Source organism: Acanthochromis polyacanthus, chromosome 15, assembly GCF_021347895.1.
Source record: "Acanthochromis polyacanthus isolate Apoly-LR-REF ecotype Palm Island chromosome 15, KAUST_Apoly_ChrSc, whole genome shotgun sequence".
Classification (NCBI taxonomy): domain Eukaryota; kingdom Metazoa; phylum Chordata; class Actinopteri; family Pomacentridae; genus Acanthochromis; species Acanthochromis polyacanthus.
The window spans coordinates 24,273,201-24,297,083 of record NC_067127.1 but is presented as its reverse complement, the minus strand read 5'-3'; the positions used below and the strand labels follow the sequence as shown (position 1 = coordinate 24,297,083).

General features: G+C 41.8%; 1 protein-coding gene across 2 annotated transcripts in view; it reads right to left on the bottom strand.

Moving 5' to 3' along the window:
- Positions 1–23,883, bottom strand: part of ttc7a (tetratricopeptide repeat domain 7A) — a 65,680-nt gene that overhangs the window by 26,500 nt on the left and 15,297 nt on the right. For both annotated transcript variants that reach the window (XM_051959935.1, XM_051959934.1), the window contains exons 8-16: positions 23,618–23,681; positions 23,276–23,413; positions 18,718–18,801; positions 17,694–17,798; positions 13,004–13,121; positions 11,940–11,997; positions 11,453–11,525; positions 11,177–11,337; positions 233–349 (exon numbers count right to left, since the gene is read on the bottom strand). In XM_051959935.1, coding sequence (XP_051815895.1) covers positions 233–349; positions 11,177–11,337; positions 11,453–11,525; positions 11,940–11,997; positions 13,004–13,121; positions 17,694–17,798; positions 18,718–18,801; positions 23,276–23,413; positions 23,618–23,681 — 918 coding nt within the window. The remainder of the gene's footprint in view (positions 1–232; positions 350–11,176; positions 11,338–11,452; positions 11,526–11,939; positions 11,998–13,003; positions 13,122–17,693; positions 17,799–18,717; positions 18,802–23,275; positions 23,414–23,617; positions 23,682–23,883) is intronic.

Below are 23,883 nucleotides of genomic sequence, written 5' to 3'. Positions count from 1 at the left end.
AGCTTGCAGTAGTGCAGCAGAAAAAGCCTCCCCCTCCCAGCTTCATTATGTACAGAGATATAGAAAACGCTGGAGCACTGAATTATTACACATCCTACAGCACATGATAAGGTTCAGGCATATGGCTTCTGTAAAGCATCTTGAGACAATCTGAATTGTAATTGGCGCTATATAAATAAAATTGAATTGATAAGCACAGTAGCACAAATACATATCACATGTACACACTCACCTGGAGCGGCTGACATCATAGCGGGTTTGCCAGCATTGCAACATCTCTTCACAGGTCTGCAGGGCTGCAGCGGGACCAAACAGAGCCTCTTCAAGCTTCACCTTTGTGAACAGCAAACTGGACCAGGAAACACACGCAAATAGCTTATTTTTGTTAAAATTCACACACCTTTTTCATGTTTTATGACCATGCCTATGTACCTGTATTATACAGTGAGATGGACTGTTTTTATCCCCAAACAGAAACTGAGTAAATTCATGTAAAACAGTAGCCTAGCCACGCTATACCCATGTTTCTGACGGCACAAGGGTCGAGGGAAGCTCGACAGGGAGGGAGGCGGGCTAAAAGGTTGTCTATCAAATCCCTCTGCAGCAATTGGGTAGGTATACAACCAATCAATGCAACGAATAGGCTGACGTAGTTCCTAGAGCACCGGCGGATTGTGGCTAAGTCCCGTTAGCTTCCCAACCAGCGGAGCCGCGGTGCCAACTGGTGTATTAAGGATTTGCCATATCCCGTCGGCATAAGTCCCAATATGTCTTTCTTCTCAATGAAACACTTCAGTGCCGTCCTTTGTTTATCTTTCAAGTTGAATTTTAGCTTCAAATCTTTAAGGGCTGTGGCCAAAGCTGAGTCGAAAGATAACTGTTTATTGTGCGCCGGTTGTTTCTGTCAGAATTGTTGCGCCTCTGTCGTCACTTCGTTACGCCCGCCTTCTGACTCTACACTTCATGGTGATTGGTCCGGCCAGTTTTAGGAGCATCCAGCCTCGAGCCTTATGGAGGGTAACTAGACCCACCCTGGCAGAGAATTAAATTCGTTGCCGTGGGTTGTCTAGCGCGGCTAGGCTAGTAAAACAGTGGATAGCAGCAACAAACCTTGTCAAACTGTTTTTATTTGCACTGATCACATTAGCTATGAACGTACAACAAATGCTTAAAGGACAGTAGGAAACCAAGTACACAGAAAAAGCAAACCATAAGAAAACAATTGTAGATTTGCAAGAAAAGTGGATCTCAAACGACTTGATCAGGAGAAACACCCAGCCATCATCCCATGCAGCAGACCAGCCTCATCTGGTTATAAAAATAAAAAATAACAATGCACAAGTGTGTACACAGTCATGTCCATGTATGTGTGTTTGCACTACTGCAGTAGCTGGATGAAGTCTTTAGAAAAACATCTCGCGGATGCATGCGGACTGATGCACACATGGATCAATAAAAACAGAGAGAGGGTAAAGATAGTCATCAACAACACGCTCTAAGAGAGTGTGTGTGTGTGTGTGTGTGTGTGTGTGTGTGTGTGTGTGTGTGTGTGGGTGATGTGTGTGTGTACGCTGTGGTGTGTTGAGAGTTTCATGAGTAGAGGCTGTAGAGTGTTTCCGCTCAGCCCTTTTAGTTGAAGACAACTGGTTAAGTGATGTGGGAGTCTCTGATGTGAATGTGTGTGTGTGCGTGTGCATTTGTGTGTAGTAATTGCCAGAAGGGGCTCTCAGAGGATGCAGTCTGTCATGGGCATCACTCATCCATGAGTGTGAGGGGAGAGAGGGAGAGAGAGAGAGAGACTATGGTGTTGGCCACATCTGATGGCCGCCTGCCTAGCTGTCCACTGCCTCCCCGCTGTTGAAAGCTCCTCCAATTATTCTGCGTTCTTCTGTCTGGAGGTGGGGAGTGGGGTGGGGGCCGAAGGAAGGAGAAAAGGAAGGATGAAGAGATGGATGCAGTGATGGAGGGAGGGTGAGGATCAATAGCAGAGTGAGACAAGCTTGTGTCAGGGGAGAAAACTCTTGTTGAAATGCTCCTCGTTACTGACTCACAGGTCGGCGGACGATGGGGGGAGGGTGTTTGTGTGGAGAAGATGGAGGGATTTTTGAAAAGAGAAAAAAATGGGAAGTGCATGTGTGTGGGAGGAAGGGGGTTGGATTTACTGACGTGTAGATGACAAGTGCTGCCAAGGGATGCTGTGTTAAGGATACGGCTGCCAGTAGGAGTCCACCAGAGTGTGTTCCTGTGTGACGGTGTGTATGTCTAGGCTTCCCATTACCAGTGTGACAAAGCGTTTAGAAGCACTGTGATGGTGTGAACCCAACCAAGTGTTGCAATATGACAGAGTGTATGAAAGTGGGCATGTATCATGGGTACAACTAACTGACTTTCTGTGTGCAAGCTGCATGCGTGACATGAAAAACCTCTTCAACTGAGTTTACTATTAATTCTTGGTAAAAGGTGGTACTTATATAGGAACAATGTCCCAAATAATATATGGGTCATCCCAGAAATAGAGGAAATCTGGGCTTTAAATTTTTTTTAAAAATAGACCTTCTCTTTCACAATTTTCTGCTACATGTTCATCAAAAATTCAAAAGAAAATATCATAAGCTTGATCGGCTCAGCTTACACATCAATGGTACCATTTTTATCGCGTTATATTTATTGTTTGCTAACCCTCCTCTAATCACAGTAACAGGGTTACTAATCCATGCTAATGTGAGCTTTTTCTCAGGAGTAGAGGCTAGATATTTAGCTAGCTGTTACTGCTGACCAAGACGACAAACTTATTGATGGAAAAAGTAAACAAAAAAGTAAAATTAATTTGTCTTATGATAATATGCATAACAGGGTTGTTATGGGACACACGTTCAATGCATAATAATTATTATTTAAAATATCCATCCATGCATCCATTCTCTATACACCACTTTATCCTCACTAGGGTCGCGGGGGGTGCTGGAGCCTATCCCAGCTGACTCGGGTGAAGGCAAGGGACACCCTGGACAGGTCACCAGTCTGTCACAGGGCTACATATACAGACGAACAATCACACTCACATTCACACCTACGGGCAATTTAGAATAGTCAATTAACTTCAGCATATTTTTGGACTGTGGGAGGAAGCCGGAGTATCCGGAGAAAACCCACGCATGCACAGAGAGAACATGGAAACTCCATGCAGAAAGATCCCAGGCCCACCCCGGGATTTGAACCGGGGATCTTCTTGCTGCAAGGCAAAAGTGCTAACCACTACCCCACTGTGCAGCCCTATTTAAAATATGTTGATTTTAAAAAATGCTTCCACAATTATAAGAGACACAAATGAAAAAAAATAATATAAAATTTCAATTTCACTTTAACTGTTTTATTTGTGATTCAGTTTGGTCATCAGGTGGGAGAAGGGACAGGAGGAAAATGGCATTTTAGGGGAAACGCTGGACTTTTTTGATATTTAAAAAATATTTTCAAACATTCTTTTCTCCTAGTTTTTTAGATTTTTTCTCAGGACTAGTAAATTTATACAAGAATTGCATGTTTTAGTATTTTGGACATGGATTATTTGAAATGTGATGGGTGGGATGTAAAATATCCTCCAATTCTGGAATGACCCATATGTTCTACTCATACAAATACAAATAAGGTCCACATTCATAAAAGAAATCCAATCACTTTCACTCTCAAATTGTCATCAGTAAGAGTGACCATTGCCTGCAGATGACAAATTTGCAAAATTTCCCTGTACTTAAAATGTATACAGTTTCTCAAACTTGGGTGCGGGGTCATCCTGGGAGGACAGCAAGGCACTGCAGGGAGATCATGTATGACCAGTGAGGAAGAAAGCTGAAGAGGCCTAATATTGCATGAACAGAACTGATGTGTTAACATAAAAAAATAAATATGCTCTGATGATATAGCAAGGCTATCCTCTGAACTTGAACCTCTTGCTTTTTTTCAGTAAAATTCTACTTCTTGTATTAGCAATAGCTGATGAGTAGTACTGTTACTGATAGATAAAGATGAAACACAGGGTGTCCCAAAAAATCTGACATCATTTTGCAGGCCAATAATTTTGGCAATTCTTGTTGAAATATCTTTAAATTTCCACAGAATGTAGAGAAACAGATCAAGATTTTATATTTATTAATGTTTTATTTTTGTTCTGTTTTCAGGTTGAGCCATGCCGTTCACGCCCAAAGAGAAGTCATTTTGCGTCTTAGAATCTGCTGATGTTGATGATGGTTTACCAGATCCTTTAGCCCTGCACAAGCAGCCTTCCTCTTTAAATTTTTGGTACCAAGTCCAAATTTGTTTGCCAGTTGGTGAAGTTTTTCCAAATTTTGCATTGAAGGCATGCTGCACAGTCTTGGGTGACGGTGTGCGAGCATATTTCAAGACGCATAATGACTTCTCTTAGGGAGTGAATGGCATGGCTGTTGCTATATATTCTGTGAAAATCTGAGGTTATTTCAACAAGAATTGCCAAAATTATGGACCTGTGAAAATGATGTCAAATTTTTTGGGACACCCTGTATGTTCACGCCAGGTTGTGATATGAAGGGGCCAAATTTTCTGCTGCTTTAAGAATTTACATGCCATTTATGTGCAGAGTAGTTCAGAATAATGGTTATTCTTGTATTTGTAGTCGAGCTTTTGTATATACAGCCTTTTCTGTTCACATGAATGTTTGCCGGATGACGACCTTATAGGATGAGATGAAGTAAATTTTCTGGCGGCCCTGACGTAACAAAAATTTGATATCTACTCTCTTCACAGAGTTTCACTGAGTTGCAACAGAAAAATATGCAGGAAGATTTCAGTTTGGATTAGGAGCAAACAGTGTGGACAGTGATATCTCATCAACGTGTCCATATGGTGTCTTTTATATGTTAGAAGTTAGCATTTCCATCTTGTAACTGAGGTGTACAGATGACAGTCTTAGACCTTCAGGGGTTTCATAGTAACAAACCAAGGACACCTCAGGAGACCCGCAAGCCAGCCAACAAGAGAACAACAGAGGGTGAAGAGGCTCTATTTTTAAGGATTGATGTGCTGTTTAGGAGCTAGAGAGGGACAACACTTAGGGTTTATGTATGAACTCAGCCTTTTTGTTATGTGCTTTCTTGGCAGTTTGCATTCAAAGCATTTAACTGAGACTATTGGAGATTGTTACATTCAACTTACTTACACCATTGATGTGTTTCTTCACAATAGAATCATATAAAGTCTGCTACTCAAATAACACGTTTAAGTGTACAGTATCTGTATAAAAGCTTGGCAGGAAAGAGAAGCATTATTCCCTTGGAACCACTGGAAGGCTTCAGCACAGTGTTTGCTTTCATCGACAGCATCATCAGACATCATCACGATTATCAAACATAAAATAAAAGCAAAGTATAACAAACAGAGGATGACAGCAAACATTACTGACTGACAGCAAATTAGAAAATAGGGGAATGTCCTACGAAAACATGATGAGTTACACTTGGAACTGTAAAAATGAAGAATAAAGCTCACTATCTAATAAGAGCCAATTAATTCAAATCTCGTATTCACACCACCACGGGTTTTACTAAAAATTAATTTACTGTGCATATCAAAATAAGTGCTATCAGACTGATCCAAGTCATCCAACGACTGAGTCTTTTCCACCTTGTTATTCACTGCTCCATCACAGTCAGTGCTTTCCCTCGCAGCTTCAGCAAGATAGATTTCATCAAGATAACAAAACTCAAAACTGTACATCAGATTAAGAAGGCTGTCATTCTGAGCCTTCTGGGAATGAGCCTGGTGTGTGCAGAGTGTAGCGTTAGAGGACGGATGGCAGCGAGTAGAGTAGTTCAGAGTAAATGCTCGGCGATGGCTGGGTAAGAGCAGAGTGCCAGCGTAAACTCCACATAAAAATAGCTAATAATGTTCCCTTGAAAAAGTGGTACATCTACAGTATTACTCATTCTGCACTCCCACAGATCAGTGTGTATTCTCCACAGGCGCATGTGCATGTGTGCGCACGTACACAAGAGCACATGCACATCACTCTTGTGTATGTACATGCATACACACACACACAAATGCATAGAGACCCTACATACAGCACATGCATAGAGATTAACACACACGAGTTTGTGCAGACATGCTTGTTTTGTGTAGCAGAGCGTACAGTAAGCCACGCATGCATGTACACGCTAACACACATTTGTGCAGATGCATACACACGCACAAACACACTTCCTCATGCTGCAACATCCCGTTAGATGAATGCAGAATCAAAGGCTGGGATTAATCATTCTCTTTAGTGAAAACTGTGAGACCACAATCACTGTCTCTCCCACCTCCCCTCTCTCACACTCACAACCCTCCCCCTCTCTCCCTCTCTTGCCTCAGCTCCCTCAATCTGTAGCAGAATCCCATTTCACATTGAAATGCATGCCTGTTTACTGAGTGATTAAAATTTCAAAGAAAAGGGAGAAATGGAGACGGCGAGATAAAAAAGAAAGTGAGAGGCAAGGAAAGAAAGAGAGGGTGAGACGGAAAGAGAGAGCGGAAGAGATGGAGAGAGAGAGAGAGAGAGGCAGAAGCCGGGGGTTGAGGATGTGGGAGAAAAAGGAGGAAGAAGAAATTCGGTATGCTACAGCGAGCTGACAGTTTGCTGTGGTGCAGAGAGGCAGCGGCTAACAAGAATCACACACATGCATGCACACACATGCAGTGACACACAAACATGCATGTGCAAGATTACGATCTTGTACACACGTTCAGATGCCCCCACCCCCACAACACACAAGAACACGCACACATGGCTGTTGCGGAATGCCCAGCGCTATGCATGATGCGAGCTTTGATCTCTGATGCGAGCTCACACATTCAAAGCAAATGATATTCAATGAGCTTGTTACTGAGAAAACACCTTCTTTCACTACCTCTCTCTCTCCCTTTCTATCTCTACATGTCGATCTCTTATCCTCTGACTCTGAGATCAGAAACTCAAGCAGGTGCTGAGTGCACTGATACATTCTGGGTAGCTTCAGCCCCATCTTCATGAGTATACTGGGTTGTGATTAGGAGTAATACCGTTTATAATTCAAGGCTTCAATCAAGTATTCACATTGTTTGTAGTGCATAATTGATTTTTTCCTCTTGGAATATTTCCCTCTATCTACATGGAAGTAAACATACAGTGGTGTTGTTCATATGCTAATATGCAGCACATTTATTTTCATTTCTGTGAGTTTTAGGTATAACATTCTGTCTGTTTCAATTTGACTTCCCAACAGAAAGTTGAATTAGTTTAAAGGCTTCTTTGCCATGCATGGTCACACAATGTGTTGTAGAGGTGTGAGAGATGTACATTCAAATACAACATGGTTAAATAACAGTCTCATCTGCACAGATATTTACTTAAATCTTTAGAAAAGTTCCTGATTTACTCAAACAAACCACTACAAAGCCAGCATGTTAGAACCTGCTAGTAGTTACACAAATAGGGGAAACTGTGGACGAGAGCAGGAGAATGACATGCAGTTAGGGTCCGCCTATGGCAAGTTGTAATAAACACTACCGTTCAAAAGTTTCCAGTCACCCAGGCAATTTCATGTTTTCCATGAACTCTCACACTTTTATTCATGTGGTAACATAATTGTACAAGAGTTTTCTAATCATCACTTAGCCTTTCAACACATTAGTTAACACAATGTAGCATTAGAACACAGGAGTGATGGTTGCTGGAAATGTTCCTCTGTACCCCTATGTAGATATTCCATTAAAAATGTGCCATTTCCAGCTAGAATAGTCTTTTACCCCATTAGCAATGTCTAGACTGTATTTATGTTCCATTTAATGTTGTCTTCATTGAAAAAAATGCCTTTCTTAAAAAAAGGACATTTCTAAGTGACCCCAAACTTACTACATATTTAAAGTAGAAATTGATTCTAAAGAAGAATAATGATACAAAAAACTCCAACCTGAAAGCTGACATGATCAGTTCCCTAAATTTGAGTCAGAAATTTGAACTGTGATTTTAGACAGTCATGAGTGCATTGCAGTTTCAAGGTGGAAAATGCTAAACCATGGTGCTGAGAGCTAACTTACAGCACCTGAATAACACCAAATGGACATAACACCAAATGGACATTTAAACAAGGTAAAAGAAAACAACAACCTTATTTTCACAGAAGAGAGCCGCTCTCTCGATAGTCGGTTGGCAAAGAATTGGGTAGCATTTTCAAACTTGTCATAGATTCAGCTTTTGTTTGCAAAAGCTGCATTTATTGCTGATGGCTAATGTGTTGGCAAAAAGTAGACATATAGTAATGCTGATAATGGTTGTGTTTCTGGCCACTGGATGAACATTCACTCTTTTTTTGGCTCTGTTTTTTGGTCTTCACCAACTCCAGGAGATATATGGCCCTTCAGCTGCTTATCATACCAGTTTGTCTACCAACTGGTTGCTAATATTGTCTTTCAGTGAAAAAGGCAAGGCGTTTTTAATAATAGGACCTAATCTGAAAATAGCTGCCTCTAAAACAGGTTTGATGAGACTGGTAGGAGGGAAGAGATTAAGCAGTGCATCAGTTGCTGGTAAAATCCAAGCAAATATGGGAAAGACGCTAAAACACTTTAGATCGTGTATAAAAGATGGACATAGTACTTGATCTGCTACCTCAGTAAACATTTTCCTGACGAGCTTTTGGTCTCAGTTGCTAATTTTGGGTATTTCCAATGCTGCACGCTGTTAATTCGGTAAATTATAGTCATGTTTCTATTAAAACAGACAATAAACATAATCATTTTAGGCCAATGCTATGTTGTAAATTGACAGGTTGTTGTATCCCTGTGCGTAGAATTGAGTTCTCAGTCTGATCCACCATTTGCTTGTTTTGTCAAGCTTGAAAAAAAGCAAGTTGGGAATGGCCATATCCCACGCTTCAAAACAGTAGCACACAAAATAATGAGTGATGAGTGGCTACACCCATCTTCTATAGTCAGTCTGTGAGATGACTATGAGGTAACTTTTTGTGGGCTTGTCAACTGGACTAAACATTCTGACTTCAAAACAGTGTGATGTTAATGTAAACAAATTTATCAGCGCACTGCTCACAACGTCATCCGTAGAGCTTACTTCATTCTACGCTGGCAGTTTATCAGTGTGTTGTCTCATGAAAGCCCATTAGGAGCTGTGATGCTACCATGTTTGTTTGCTTAATCATTATGGACCAGCTGATAGTGCAGCACACTAGACATTGTTTTTATTACACGGAAACAATCAAACCGGTACTCCTCAACATTTGTGTAATGAATGAATGATTTTTGTTCGTAACTGGTCCCAGGTTGGATTTGTTCTGGGATGAATAGAGCTATGGTAATATTTAATACCTGTGCAGATCTCCACTGTGCATCCATCTCTCCAGCAACGTATTGCTTAAGCACAAATGTGTCACGAAAATATGAAGTAAATTAGCAGCACAGATCAATAAATCTTACAGGTGATTATACAGCTAATGCACCTCTCATAACATTTCAATTTAACTCAGCTATTCCGTTCAGTAAACTACCAATACATAGAATTGAATCTCTCTTTCTTAGTCTGTGACTCAACGTCTCACTACCGATCCATAACAACAGTTTGGAAACAACAACTGATGCTGCCTGCTCCACCAATATGACCTCATGGTTACCGGGGCGATGGGGATTCCTGGCGCAGAGAGCGATGTGATTGGTCGAGCCCGGAAAAGAGCTCTTAAATGGGTCAAAGCAGTCAAGTGTCTCTACGGAGGAGGTGTGTGTGTGTGTGTGTGTGTCTAAGTGCGCGATTGTGCATCTAGACGGAGAGAGAACAGATTCCTATTTCAACTGTACATACAGTACGGATCAGTAAAGCTTGTGTAATTATAAAACCATCGTCTTTCCTGCGTCATCCCCGTCCTTCTCTGTGTTTTCATCTTCTTGTCAGGCTCTTATGTCCTCCCTTCCCTTCGTTGTTTCATCAGTTTTCTTGTTTTTCTGCATTTCCTCTCCCTCTTGATGTATGGATGCACCCCATCTGTCTGAGCTGAGACCATAGAGGCCAACACTGACCCCAAATGGCTGCATTATGAAATGCTTTATTGGGCTTTGAAATAAGAGACAAAAACACATCAGAAAGATGATGCAACATGCTTCCATATTATCGCTAGTGTGAAATAATTGGCCTTGATTGTTAATGTTGTCTACGGCTTATACAACAGCGCTTCCTCCACAGCTAATGACTATGTTTTTAGTGCTTTTGCTGCACATGGCTGAATAGAATCATGTCTGTGAGGTAACAGGAGGAACAAAAGAGAATTACAAGCTTACTGCTGTTGACCTGCTCACAATAATTTGATTTCAATCTTGTTTCTAATGAAAAAAATCAGTGGCAAACAACTTTACTGCTTTAGGTCTTTTTAATTTTGGCACATATGCTGACATTTTTTTAAAAACATGTGACTACTATGAAACAATATGACAAGCAACTTCTGTACTTCTAAATATTAGAATAGGTATGGTTTGCTTTAAAGAGCAAAATAGTTTATGCATGGTTTGAGATACCAGCCCACAACCAAAATGTCACAGGTTCAAGCCCTAAATCTGTGACATGTCCTTTATTGTCCCAAAGCCGAGCCTGCCCCAAATGAAATGTTCAAATGTGTTTTTGCGTGCTTTAACCTGCCTAGCAGGAAGGCAGGTGGGTTTAGCAGTTAGGACACCTCAGTTCTGTCAGGAAAGCAGGACTAGGGGCTTGGGTCAGAGCTGCAGTGTTAAAAGGGTAAGGGTGTATGAGGGGCATAGGTACCGCAATGCAGGCTTCCACTCCAGCACGTCTAAATAAGGCGTCAAGTGTGTGTGTGTTTGTGTGCGCTTGGCCTCCAACATAGTGGAGCTGAGACACCCTATCCCTACGGAGAGGACTGGTGTTAGGATGGGGCCTCGCTGCGCCACTTACTGGAGCTACACACACACACACACACACACACACACACACACACACACACACACACACACACACACACACACACACACACACACACACACACACACAAAAACACCATACAAAGTATCACAAGCACAGCAATCGATTGCCTTATCCTAAATTCACCAACCGTTCTACCAACATTTTCTGTTGCGTGTGTGAGTGGGATGGTGTAGTGGGTTTTACTTGAAGTTGTCGGGGTGCTGGCTGAGGGCCAGGCTCAGGGTGTCCAGCGCATGACGATGGTGTTTCTGGGCACTCAGCAGCAGGATCAGCAGGTGGAGGGAGTGTAAGTCATCCCCACGGAGAGATAAAGCTGCCTGCAGGGGCTCCATGGCTGCTGATACCTGCCAAATATATACTCATTTTCAGTTCTAATGCATAATATGGTGTTTTTTAATTTAAAAAAATGTCTGCTGTTGATGACAAAAAACAATCTCTTTCTCATTTGTGTGCTTATACCTGGCGAACAAGGGCCAGCTGCAGAGCCAGGTACATGGCAATCTGAGCATCCTGAGGGTCTAATGAATGAGCTCTGTGGAGGAAAGACAAATGACCCTTCATATTGTGTCAGAAAAGGCTACAACAGCAGGAGAGGAAACTTTTTTAATTGCTGCATGTGTCATAAACTCAGAAACCCCGGATGCTAGCAGGACAAAAGCTGTGTCTGAAGCATTTCTTTAGTTTGTGTAACTCAACAGTAGCACTTGCAACTCTGTGAGGGTAGACTGTAACAGAAAATACAGTGTTGTTGTAATATCATCATGCTAACAATGATATTAGTCAGCGGATTAATGTTAGTAAGTATGATGCATCACCATCTTCTGTTTTGTTAGCATGTTAGCGTTTGCAAATTAGCAGTAAACCTTAAGCACAGTTGTTTGAAACTATTTATTCGTCAACAACAGGAAGACAGTGTGTAAAGGAGAAAGAAAGAATTGGGACTCACTTGTTCAAAGCTTGCAGTGCTTTTCTGTTGAATTCATTCCGATCTGCTTTCAGAGTAGCTGCAGAGAGAACAAGATCGAGCTTAAATCAATTGGCTTTGTATATTTTGTTGTTGTTTTATTTGAGTTTATTTTCATTTTCTTCTGATTACTACTGCTCTCTACATGTTTGCACATCTCATTTGCTGCTGTTATACTGCCAGTTTCCCCACTGTGGGATTATTAAAGGTGTATATTGTCTCATCTTATCCTAAGCAGTTGCAAAAAGTACAAGCATTAACAGATCATTATATCTAAATGGCATAAAAGGTTCTTTGTTATTCCTTTTCCAAGATGGCCCATGTTTGTCATACAGGTAAAAAAATTTTGATATGGAGCAGTTAATGCAGTTAGCAAGAAATACTTTATTAAAAATTTTGCAAAATTATTCAAAAGTTTGACTGAGAATATTTCAATGTCAGGTCTGAAAGGTAGAAATAAAATTACAGCTTTTTAGTTTAGTTTAGCTTGAAAAATGGGACTAACAAACATGAGTCATCTCAAAGAAAAATGTAAATTCTGCTCTCCTGCTCCTCTATACTCACTAACGCATAACATGTTATTTAAATAACATACAAAAAGCAAAGTGTTAGCACAACCTGTTTTGGAATCATGAGAAGCTATGAGGAAGACAACATCTTGAGCAGTAACTTGAAAAGATTTGAGAGCAGCATTCTTTTGAAATTCAGATTTTCAGCAAGAAAACAAATATAAGCGTTTTCTAAATGGTTGAACTGTGCCTTTAAGATCTGATTAGCCCGAAGAAACTGAATCATAGAGAAAGAATGTGGCCATAGGTAAAGGAAAATCTAGTGCTGACTGTTGTTAGAAGACAAAGCTGTAAACTGTGTCCTTCTTAAGAGGTTGTGTAGCCTTCATCTCTGAAAGACAACAGTTACTACTTAAATCACCATCAGATACTGCTTATCAGAAAATATAAATATATGTTCTTTTGAGGCATTTAAACAAATGGCCAATATGTCATTCTTTATCCAGAGGGTATTCTCAGAATACTGTTGATCCTCACCATCAGAGGCCTGTAGACTGCAGCAGAGACCCAGAGCCAGGTAGGCCCTGGGCAGAAACTCTCGTGCTTCCTCCCCCATAGACACCACACTTTGGGCCAGAGCCTCTGCCTCCTTATACTGCACACAAACACGCATAAGTGAAAAGTAAGGTGAGGATTATTTACAACAACAACAAAAAAACTTTGAAGAGCTTTATATGCACCAATTAACTTTGAACAACACGCCGTAAAGAGAAAAATATCAGATCAGTATTCAGTAAAAGGATCTGTTGCCTTTAAAATACAGCCAGTTCTCCCTGGTACACGTGTTTTCAAGGTACTTGGCAGGTATGTTGTTCCAGCACCTAGGAGAACTTGCCACAGTTCTTCTGTGGGTTTAGGCTGTCTCTGTGTCTTCAGCTTCTTAATATAATACCTGAATGACTCCATGATGTTGAGATCAGGGTTTTGTGGGGGCCAGACCATCTGACTCCATTCACTCCTTATTCTTTCAGTGACTGAAGACAGGTCTGGCAGTGGCTTTAGGTTTGGTGTCAATCAGAGGCTTCTTTTATGATTATGATGGAAAACAAACTAAACATTAACACTTTTCCACAATGCTCTACTTCAACAAGCAGGCAAAAATCAAATCACAGAAATCCAGTTGGATAATGAATCCAATAATCTATAACATTAAAAATAATGTAACATGAGCAGGACTTACAACGTCCTCTCATACAGCAGAAGCCTGTGTCTCTGTGCGGCAAATATGGCTGAGGTGCAGCAGGGAATGGAGTACTGATGGCAGAGCCTGGTGAGAGTTTAGTGCCAGGAGAGTCCGAACAGATTCAGCTGAAGGACGGCGCAGAGTTTGGTGAAGGACACACACATACACACACACACATGCTCACCCACACACGCAGCAGTAGACTGCAGGCGGTGCGTGGCTGAGGCGAGCTGAGGAAAAAGTGTGTCACTCCGTGTGAGGTATGGCTGGTGGCGGGCAGGCGGGCAGGCGGGCAGGTGGGTAGGTGGGTGTTGGGGGGGTAATGCCTTTGACAGCACGCCAGCTCAACAGCAAGCCAACTGCTCTGACACCCTCCCTCCTCTTCATCTCATCTTCCTCCTCCTCCTCTGTTCTCTCTCTGTCTCTCTTTCTCTGAATCCAGTCCTTGCTAGCTCAAAGCCTGCGCACAATAGCCAGTCACTTAAACACACAGCCCATCCATGCACATCTTAGGAGGATTATGATTTTTTTTTTTTTACTTCCTCCCTTGAATGGTGTGAAAGAACATGTCGCTGCTGTCGGGTGCAAACCTAGCATCTTTATAACTGCTCTTTATGAATTCCGAAAAGCAGCTTTACTTTCAGATCGCCAATCAGTCAGTTTGTTGTGATTTCATGCGTTTAGAAAGGGTTTTTCTGTGCCTAACCATTTAAAAGACCACCATGAAAACCTGAAAAAATATGGGAAAATTACCATGAAGTTGTGATCTGCGCTGTGGACTAGTGGTAGGACAGAAAAGGCAAAAAAAACAAACAAAAAAACCCAAATGTAGCTTGCTAGACAACAGTCCAGACTGTCCAGTGGAGCTGATGGTGGATAACGGTGGCCCATTTATGTAATGCCACACTGCACTATGGCTATAGTGTCCCATTGTGATTAAAGCTGTAAGCTCCTTAGTGTCTCCGGCCTGCCATGATCTCCAGCCACTGACAGATGTGCTCCCTCCATTCGCCACTGTTGGCTCCTCTCTTCTAATCTCTGACCCCTTTCTCTCTGCCTCTGTCTAACTCACTCTCAGCCAAACCAGTTCTCTCTCTCACTCCACACTAAATACCACTGTTTATGTGACTTTCTCCCCCTTTCCTAGATCATGAACAGCATGAGTATCCAAGCTGGCACGGGTTCGCAGTGATGTGAATCTGCCCGGGCGACCCCTGTGCCAATCTGCAAACATTAGTGACATGGCGGTGATGTGCTATGTCTTCCTCTGTACACACTCTGTGTGTAAACACACAAACACACACACGTGACATATACTAAATATTCCATAAACCTTCAGTCTGTGCATTACACAATTTCAACTTTTAGCTTATCATCTTACAAGCTCTAGCTAACTCTGTGGGGCTAAATGAAAACGTTAACGTACATGGATTACTTGTCAGTGATATTATGATCACATGCTCGAACATTTATAATATCTTGTTAGGTCCAGATGGAAAATGGATATTTGTTACTACGTCCGTAATCCTCTGAAATGTGAACCTTATATACAGCTGTATGTAAAGGTTTGTACGTCGCTGGGCAAAATACATTTTTTTAAAACATTTTTGAAGCGAAATAAATAAAGCAAACACAAAAAAAAAGTCATTTCTGGTCATTGACTACAGTAAAGTTCTGTCATCTCTGCAAGTATCTCTGGCTGTGGAATTGAATGTTTTTACTGCAGTTACTGGCCACCAACCTCCCAAAATATTCAAAAGCTACTTTTCTGATATTTATTACCAATTGCCATTCATGTTTATGCCTGGAAAACAGAGCTCTTCTTTATAGAGATATCAATAAGGAGGCTTCTACAATTTCCCCTACATGTAGAGATCTGAGGAGAAGCTAATTTGTCATTTCCAGTTTGTACATTGCTGTTCAGAGGCTGTTGTCAGACAAGCTCAAATGTATTCTGAGGGATTCTTTGAATTTGTTGGGTTTATCGCTATAATTAGCTATCATTCATTTGGCCTTCACTGACAGATTAAAAAGGCAGGTGAAGAGTCATCATTACGGCTTCTTCCTTCTCCAGCTCTTGACAATTCCGCGCTGACCAATTCTCTGACTCTTTCTGTTGAAACCTTTTGGTAAAACCATTTACTCCTCAAAGTAACTAAGTGAGAATTTGGAAATGTAGATAAGTGATGCCTAGAAAGCAGAGGGAGGCTATAAAAAGATATCAAAGTGCTTCCAGACTGCAATTCCCACTTTTCAAAAAGTCATTAAGAAATGGAAGTTAAGGGCAACTGTGGAAGTTGAGACAAGATTTGGGGGCATAAAACTGCACGTCTGTTGGACAGAAAGGCAAAGCAAAACCCCACATGACTGCAGGGAAGCTGCAAGAAGGTTTAACTGTCAGAATAGTAGCAACGCACTGTTCCATTGTGCAGCACTAATGCACAAACAAACACAAGTTGAAGTTTGTGGAGTGGTCCCCATAGCTTCCAGACATGAACATAATTAAATATCTGAATGAGGATCTTTGCCATGCTGTGTGCAAGACAACCAAAAGAATATGGTGGTAATTCTCAAAACAAACAAAAAAGACTCTTGGCTGCCAGCAAATGGTGTTTGCAACCTGCAATATCTGTCAAGGGGGGTAACTGAATTCTATTTTTTAAAGTTTGAAGTACAAAGGAAGAGTGCAATAACTTTTGTTTCTTCCTGAGCTGTATTTACAGCACTTCTTTTCACTTTAAAAATCAACAAAATGCGTAATTTGCCTCTGGCTTCCCAAACTGTGACTTACCGAGTCACAGTTTGGCTTTGTGAAGTTCACATTCTGTTGACATTGACTGGATAATTTCTCTAAGCCAGCGCATGTGTCAGTTAGAAGCATTTAAATAGGCACTACGGGTAAAACTACATAGAAACATGATGTCTTCTGCATGCATAGTGAATATCAGGAACCACAGCTTTAAAGGCGGATGCAGTGTTACATATGTGAGCTTGTTGCAGTCAGAAGAGACACTGGAGAAAACTCATTTCGATTTAATGTTAAATGATTAAGCCTTTTCAATAATAATTCTTAAGGAGCTGGCTTGCATCTCTAATAGATCTACTGAATGTGAAAGGAAGACAAAATGACAAATTGGATTTAAGGAAAACAAGAAAAAGATGTTAAGCAGAATATATATGTGTTGTCATATAACATGTTTACTTGTGAACGTTTAGGAAGAAGCGACACCCAAACCCTGTCCACATTGTACATCAGATAAAAAAAAGTGCATTTCAATGTCTGGGTACATTAGAAAGGAGAAAAAAAGGTAGTTGCAAAATCCTGAGCGGCTTAGAAACGGCCAAGATTGTAGGATATCACAGGTCAGCAGTGGTAACTAACTACAACAGTGGTCTGAGAAAGACAAACTGTGAGGTTTTCAGACAAGTCTGATCCATAGCAGCTCCAACCTACAGCTTCAAGGATTTAAAGGATCTGCTGCTAATGTCTTGGTGCCAGACACCCAAGGACACCTTCAGAGCTCTTGTAGAGTATACCTAGAGTGTAGCGTCTGAGCTGTTTGGGTGTCAGGTGAAGGGTATGCTGTGCATGCTCTAATCATTTTCTGCTTAATCATTTCCAACATCTTATGATTTCTTCATCTGGGCCCCACTTGTTAAATCCCAGAATGGCAACCACTGATGTAAACATCTGCTACTCAGTACCTACTGAAAACACGTCCACATGACTGAACAGACAAGGAAAAGTCCACCTTCAGGAACCTATTCATGCTCAGTTCCATCAGCAACAAGTATCTCTGGGAAATGTAGTACAAAAATATCACAGCAGGAGCACAGCATAAGAGATGTTTTAGATAATAACCATTCTGTATCTGCTTCAGGCTCACAGGCCTGGTCCTCAGCTGGATGTTTCTATTTCAGTCAAGGTGTCTGCATGTTATGTGCACAATATGCAGGTTTATGCTGATGTTTGTGTGTATTCACCCAGTGCAGCTGACCAATGCAGACTTTAACTGCCAAAAGGGGCAATGAAGGATCCTCTGGTCTCATCCTGGCACACTCTTTAAACACGGACACAGCACCAACTCCCTGTAAGACACACACACACACACACCCACGCACACACCCACATGCACGGATACACACACACACACACAGAAATGCCAATGACAAATGGTGATTCATGTGCACACAGCAGTTACATATCATGAAGCCAGTCACAGACGACATGGATCGCTCTTAAGTGAGTGTATCAAACACATGTCAACTGTCCTTACACAGCCCTAATAGACCCATTGAGACACACAGTCACTTAATACATGTAGGTCAATGATTAATGGACCACATGCACACGCACATGTGCTCACACACACACACACACACACACGCACACGCCTGGCCCTAAATAGAAGAGGATCTGACGACACTGAGGCGGCCCCTTCTCCTTCTAGGGAGCAGCCTATTTTGAGAGCTCTCCATTGATCTGCAGTGTCACTTTATCCTGCAACCCAGATCAATTTTTCTGTCACACACATGAATGCGTGCGCGCGCACACACACACACACACACATGCAGAAGGACAGTGAGAGAGAACTGTGAACTATTCCAGTTCCTTCTGTCCTTCTGAGGACTCCCATTTGAAGAATGTCCTTTTTTAAAATTACGACATTTGGCTGCCATACAATTCATTTGTACCACATACCGCACACCTGATGGTTGACATTGAAAAAGTAGATAAATGCACTTTTGTTGTATGTTTTTAGAATTGTCAGTGTACTTGTCAATATCTGAAGTATCCAGGTCTAGTAAAACTCAACACATCTGCCATCCGAAGCAGGCTGAACACTTAGCTGTGAATGCTATTCGCTGCACGTGTGGACATGAGGGTGAGGAAGGAGCACTGCGGTGTACAGGACAGAGGCATGACGGAAGATGGATGTCTCCTTTGGGAGTGGCATGGTGTGGATGTGAGGGTCTGTTGGCGATATTTAAGGAGAAATGAGCTCACTTTCCCAGCCGCCATGAGTGACAGGCCCAGCTGGTGCCAGAGGTGGAACTCGTTGAATGAAAACTTCATAGCCCGCTCCAGACACTGCAAGGAGAAACACAGACGTACAAATATGTTTTTGTTACGCAACTTTGTACAAGCAGGAGGTGTAAGAGGAGGTTCAAGCAGAGAGTCTTGGCTTGTGAACCTTGACTAAGTTGGGGGCATTGAATTTAACTAGCAATTTTTGTCTCTGTACAGTTACAAAACTGAATAACCCCTGTTCTTGGCTACATTTTTCTAGCTTGAAACTGATTGTCAATCACCACTCACCACCCACTGTGCGCTGTTTCAGTACACAATAATGTGATTGATGTGTGTGTGGACTAGCAGAGGATGGCGTGGAGCGCCGTTCAATCAGATGCTGTCAGTCATGCAGAAGTGAGCTAAACCAGGAAAATAACTGGCTGATATTATCATTAAACATTATGCACTTATTAGAAAAGCTGCTGACCATGTAACATGCAGACAAAGATGTCGTGCTGTGCAGAGCTAAAGCATCCACTATTAACCTCAGTGGGTCTAATTAAATAAGAGTGTGTGGACTGTGCAACTAACTGTACTTCTGAATATGCTCTAGATCTTTCTTAAATGAACAAATTAACTGAAGTGTGAATGAGCTGTGTTTCAGTGATGGTTGTTGGGTCTTTGCAGAGTCATATGAAGCTGCAACTGTCTTTGCTGCTACATAGCAGTGTTAAACCTTGTTAACCTTGCTAAATCAGGCCCCAAACTACCGTATTTTCACGACTATAAGGCGCACATAAAAGTCTTAGATTTTCTTCAAATTGTGCGGCGCGCCCTATGGTGCAGTGCGTCCTCTGTGTGTTGTTATTGTTGTAAGGCGGACGTAGACCAGGTGTTTTTTTCCACGCATCACCGTCGCTGTTGATCTGTGACTCTAGGCGTGCCCATCTCACAGCCGATGTGAAAAAACAAGTGAAGCAAATGAACTCTGAGCTTGCTGTCATTCCGGGAGGCCTGACAAAGGAACTCCAACCGCTGGACATCGGTGTGAACCGGCCGTTCAAAGTAAGGCTGCGAGCGGCGTGGGAGCGATGGATGACCGATGGGGACCACAGTTTCACTAAGAGTGGAAGGCAGCGCCTGGCGAGTTACGCCACAATTTGCGAATGGATTGTAAATGCTTGGGCTAACGTGTCTGCTGGCACTGTTGTTCGAGCTTTCGCAAAAGCTGGCATCATTTCCGAGGAGCCGCACGGCACGGAAAGTGACTCTGACAGTGAAGAAAGTGAACCTGGCATGTTTGATGGAGGTTTAGCGCAGCGGTTCAATTCAGAAACAGAGGATGAGGACTTCCATGGGTTTGATTGATGATGATTACCGGTAAAAAAAAATGTGAATACCAAACTCAGTTTTGCTCCCGCTCTATTTTTAAATACGCACACTTGTGTGCTTGTTTAATCCGTGTGTTTTACCATGCCCGCGCCTATTGATGATTAAAAAAATGTTAGTACTTTGTAATCAATACTTAAATAAAGCACAACCAAACTCAGTTTTGCTCCCGCTCTATTTTTAAATACGCACACTTGTATGCTTGTGTGTGTGTTGTGGTTGTAAGGCCGACGTAGTAGAGGACACCATGAGAACGTTAAAGGGGGAAGTGTGGGCGTGGATTGTATATAAAACCCTCGCCATATAATCAGGTGCGCCTTATGTGTGTGTTAAATACAGTAATGGCACACATAACTGAGACTGCGCCTTTTGGTACAGTGCGCCTTTTGGTCGTGAAAATACGGTACTACAAATCCCTCTTTAACCCCTGTTTAAAGGGGTCAATGTGAAGAGCTGCAAGTATGTGTCAGCCACAGTGTAATTCAGCAAACCGTCCCAAAAAGGTACAGAGTATATTGACTTAAAGGCATTATGGAGGATGTTTTTTTTGTTGTTGTTTGTCTGATTCACATAAAATGAATATACTAACCTTTAGTGGACTTGTATGTATGGTCTCTAAAAGAATAAAAAAGAATAAAAAATAACTGTGGACATGGCAGGACCTGAAAAACATCAGCCAATCAAAGCGCTCGGAACCGAGGCATTTGGTTTGCTCCCTTTCCTGTCAATCAAAAATCTTCCGGCTCAGGCCTAGTTACGTAGATTACGTACGCCTTGGACTTACGTGTTTTCTGTATGTGTTGCTTTGGTATAGCTTCGTAGCTAGCTGGCGACTGGTTTTGCTCATCTTTTTTTACATAATGGCAGATAAAGATCCAGGGGGACCCAGCCGTAAAAGACAACTTCACGAGTGCTGCACAAGTTTCTGGAGGGGGGCGTTTCTTCGGTAAATGTTAAGAGGGAGGAGGTTAAAGAGGGGGGGTGAGGGAGAGGTTGTATGTGCGCATGCGCATGCTACATTCAAAGTCGTAGGAAATTAAATCTCCTCTAATGCCTTTAACTGCTGTAGTTAAAGCTACGTCAGTTTCTACAGAACAACCATTCTAATGACTTCATGTAATATGCATGACATCCTTGTTTCTGACATCTCAATATTCTTGTCTCTGTCATCTCATAATCCTTATTTCTGTCAAGCTATTTTGAGTAATAAACTCTGAAAACCTACTGTACACACCTGGTCAGCATCAGACACCAGCCCAAGTTAATGTCCAGCTGGTGAGCATAGTAGAGCATTTCCCAATTAAACACTTAGATCCTTCCATTGCTAATTGCTGGGGAGGTTTGAAATAGTGTGTGTACTGGATGTGTTTGTTACAGTTTGATAATATGTTTATGTTATGTGTCAAAGTTATGACATGTCAGAGCTGTGTGTACATCTTACTGCAGTGCCTCGATTTGACCATAAAGATCAAATAATACAGATAAAAGTAGATTTGTATTGTATAGAATATTTCAGTTTTATGTTTATTTTTTAGCCAGAGATACTAAACTCCTTATGTCTCTACATTTACTGGGAAGCTACACCTACTTTTATAAGTAAGATTTATATACAAATGCATAGTCATTTAAAATATGAACCAAATATTAAAAACCAAACAGCCCATCAGAATGCTAAAAGAATATGGTCACAGTTTTTCTGTCTGTCCTAAAATAATGCTGAATCCTTTTTTCTGTAAACATTTATATCAATCATCCTGGACATTTAATTAATGCTGCAGGAGCCACAACTTTAGTAGCTATCTTGTGGTTGTTTTAGTACCAGATCACCTCTTTTTGTTGCTGCTCTTGCACTACAGGTCATCTAGGAAACACTGTTTGTGGAAACACAGAGACTTTGAGGAGACTGGAACTTTGGAAAAGACCAAATTTATTAGTCTAACTCAGACTCCTGAAGCTTTTTATTAGCTTTAGATAAACTTCTGAATACATCTGACTGTGGATTTTTTTTCTGATTACTGCCTCTGAAAGAGTATTAGGTCAGGATCTTGACGATGCTAGTAGGTAAAGAGGGAGTAATTACAGCAATCAAAATCTGTGCTGAAACTTATACAGGCAGCTGCCTATCATTATAAGAAAGAATATTGAAAAGTTGTAAACTCATCCTTTACATCAGCTCCTCCAATCAGAACAATAAAATGTCAATTGTACATTATTGTATCAGCACTAAAAACCTGGTAATACAAACGATAATACACAAAAATATCAGATTCTGAAATTGTTTTCTCTGTTTAGCATTTTACAGATTTTACACAGAAAATGTGCGTTTGAATGCAGCACATTTTACAGTGGTTTGGTACTTTCATTGTCACCAGTGACAGTAGCTTATTTTATTCAGTAGATAGATCACAGAATTTGATCGCTGTCCATACAAGCCTTGAAATTATTCCTGCAATGACAAGGGAAGATTTGTGAAATCCAGCTTTGTAATAACATAAATACCTAGCTGTGAGACATCAAATTAAAAATTGATATCAGCCCTTGCTGCAGATACCTCATTGATTGATTAATATTACAGTGGGTACGTAATCAATCAAGGTGAATCTTATTCATGACATCAAAGATGGATGACGGTGACTGGATGACACCTAATTTTAAATAAATGGCCCATACTGGGCTCGTATATCAGCAAACTGATCCACTGGTGTAGGTGGAAATGCCTCTGTGTGCATGAGTGTGTGTGGTCTTCCTTATAGGATGATTGATGCTATCTATGAATCAGTCAGACAGGTGGACAAACCTAATTTGAGACAACCCCTCTAACCTCCGCCTCCCCAACTTCCCACATCTAGGTAGAGGTCATATTGGTGGGGAGGGGGGGTGGAAAACTAAGCAAGAAAATGAAGGAGGAATTCGGAGGGCCAAAAAGAGGAAGAAGAAGAAAAAGGCCAACAGTGTGGGAGATGCTGAGAGATGAGGAAAAGACTGAGAGGCAGTGAGAGAAGAAGACACATAATCCCTGCGCTCAAAGTGATAAGGACATTCATTAAAAAGTTTGGCAAAGGCAAAGCTCTCACTAACACATCTCATCTCTTTCTTTTGCTCTCCCCCTTCAGACCTCCAGCATAGTGTGTGTGTGTGTGGGCATGTGAGTGTGTGTGAACACCTCAGACAGCATGGCGTACTGCCCCCTCCTGGCCATGCCGATGGTAAGCAGGTCATAGACAGAGGTGGCATCCTGCAGGCTGGCCTGGCGAGCCTCGGCCTGGTCAGGCAAACGACTGATCACTGCTTCACCACTGGCCTGGACAAACAGAGACACTGAGTGAAGAAGAGGGTGAGGAAGAGGAGGGGAATGAGGAAGACCATGGAACGAAAAGGTCGTTGGGCTGTCATTGCCAGCTGCAGAAACCTCCAAGAAATGTGCTGGAGCAGTAAGAAGCATGTATTTCTTTTGTGCTTTGAAAGCAAAAAGACTGAGGATAGAGTGAGTGTGTGTGTGTCTCACCATGGACTCTGTGATGAGCAGCAGCAACACAGCCTCCTCCACCACGTCCTGAGGACAGAAGCAACTGCCAGGACACAGAAAACAGGAAATAGTACCAAGAACCGAGACTTGACCACTCACACAAACACGGACACACATACACTCAGCTCGTCCGAAGCTGGTGGATTGCCGACAGTGTCCGGTTTCTGCATCACCTGTGGAGCTGTAACACAACACAGACCACCTTGGATGTATCATTATACAGCGCTGTCTCAGATGTCACACAC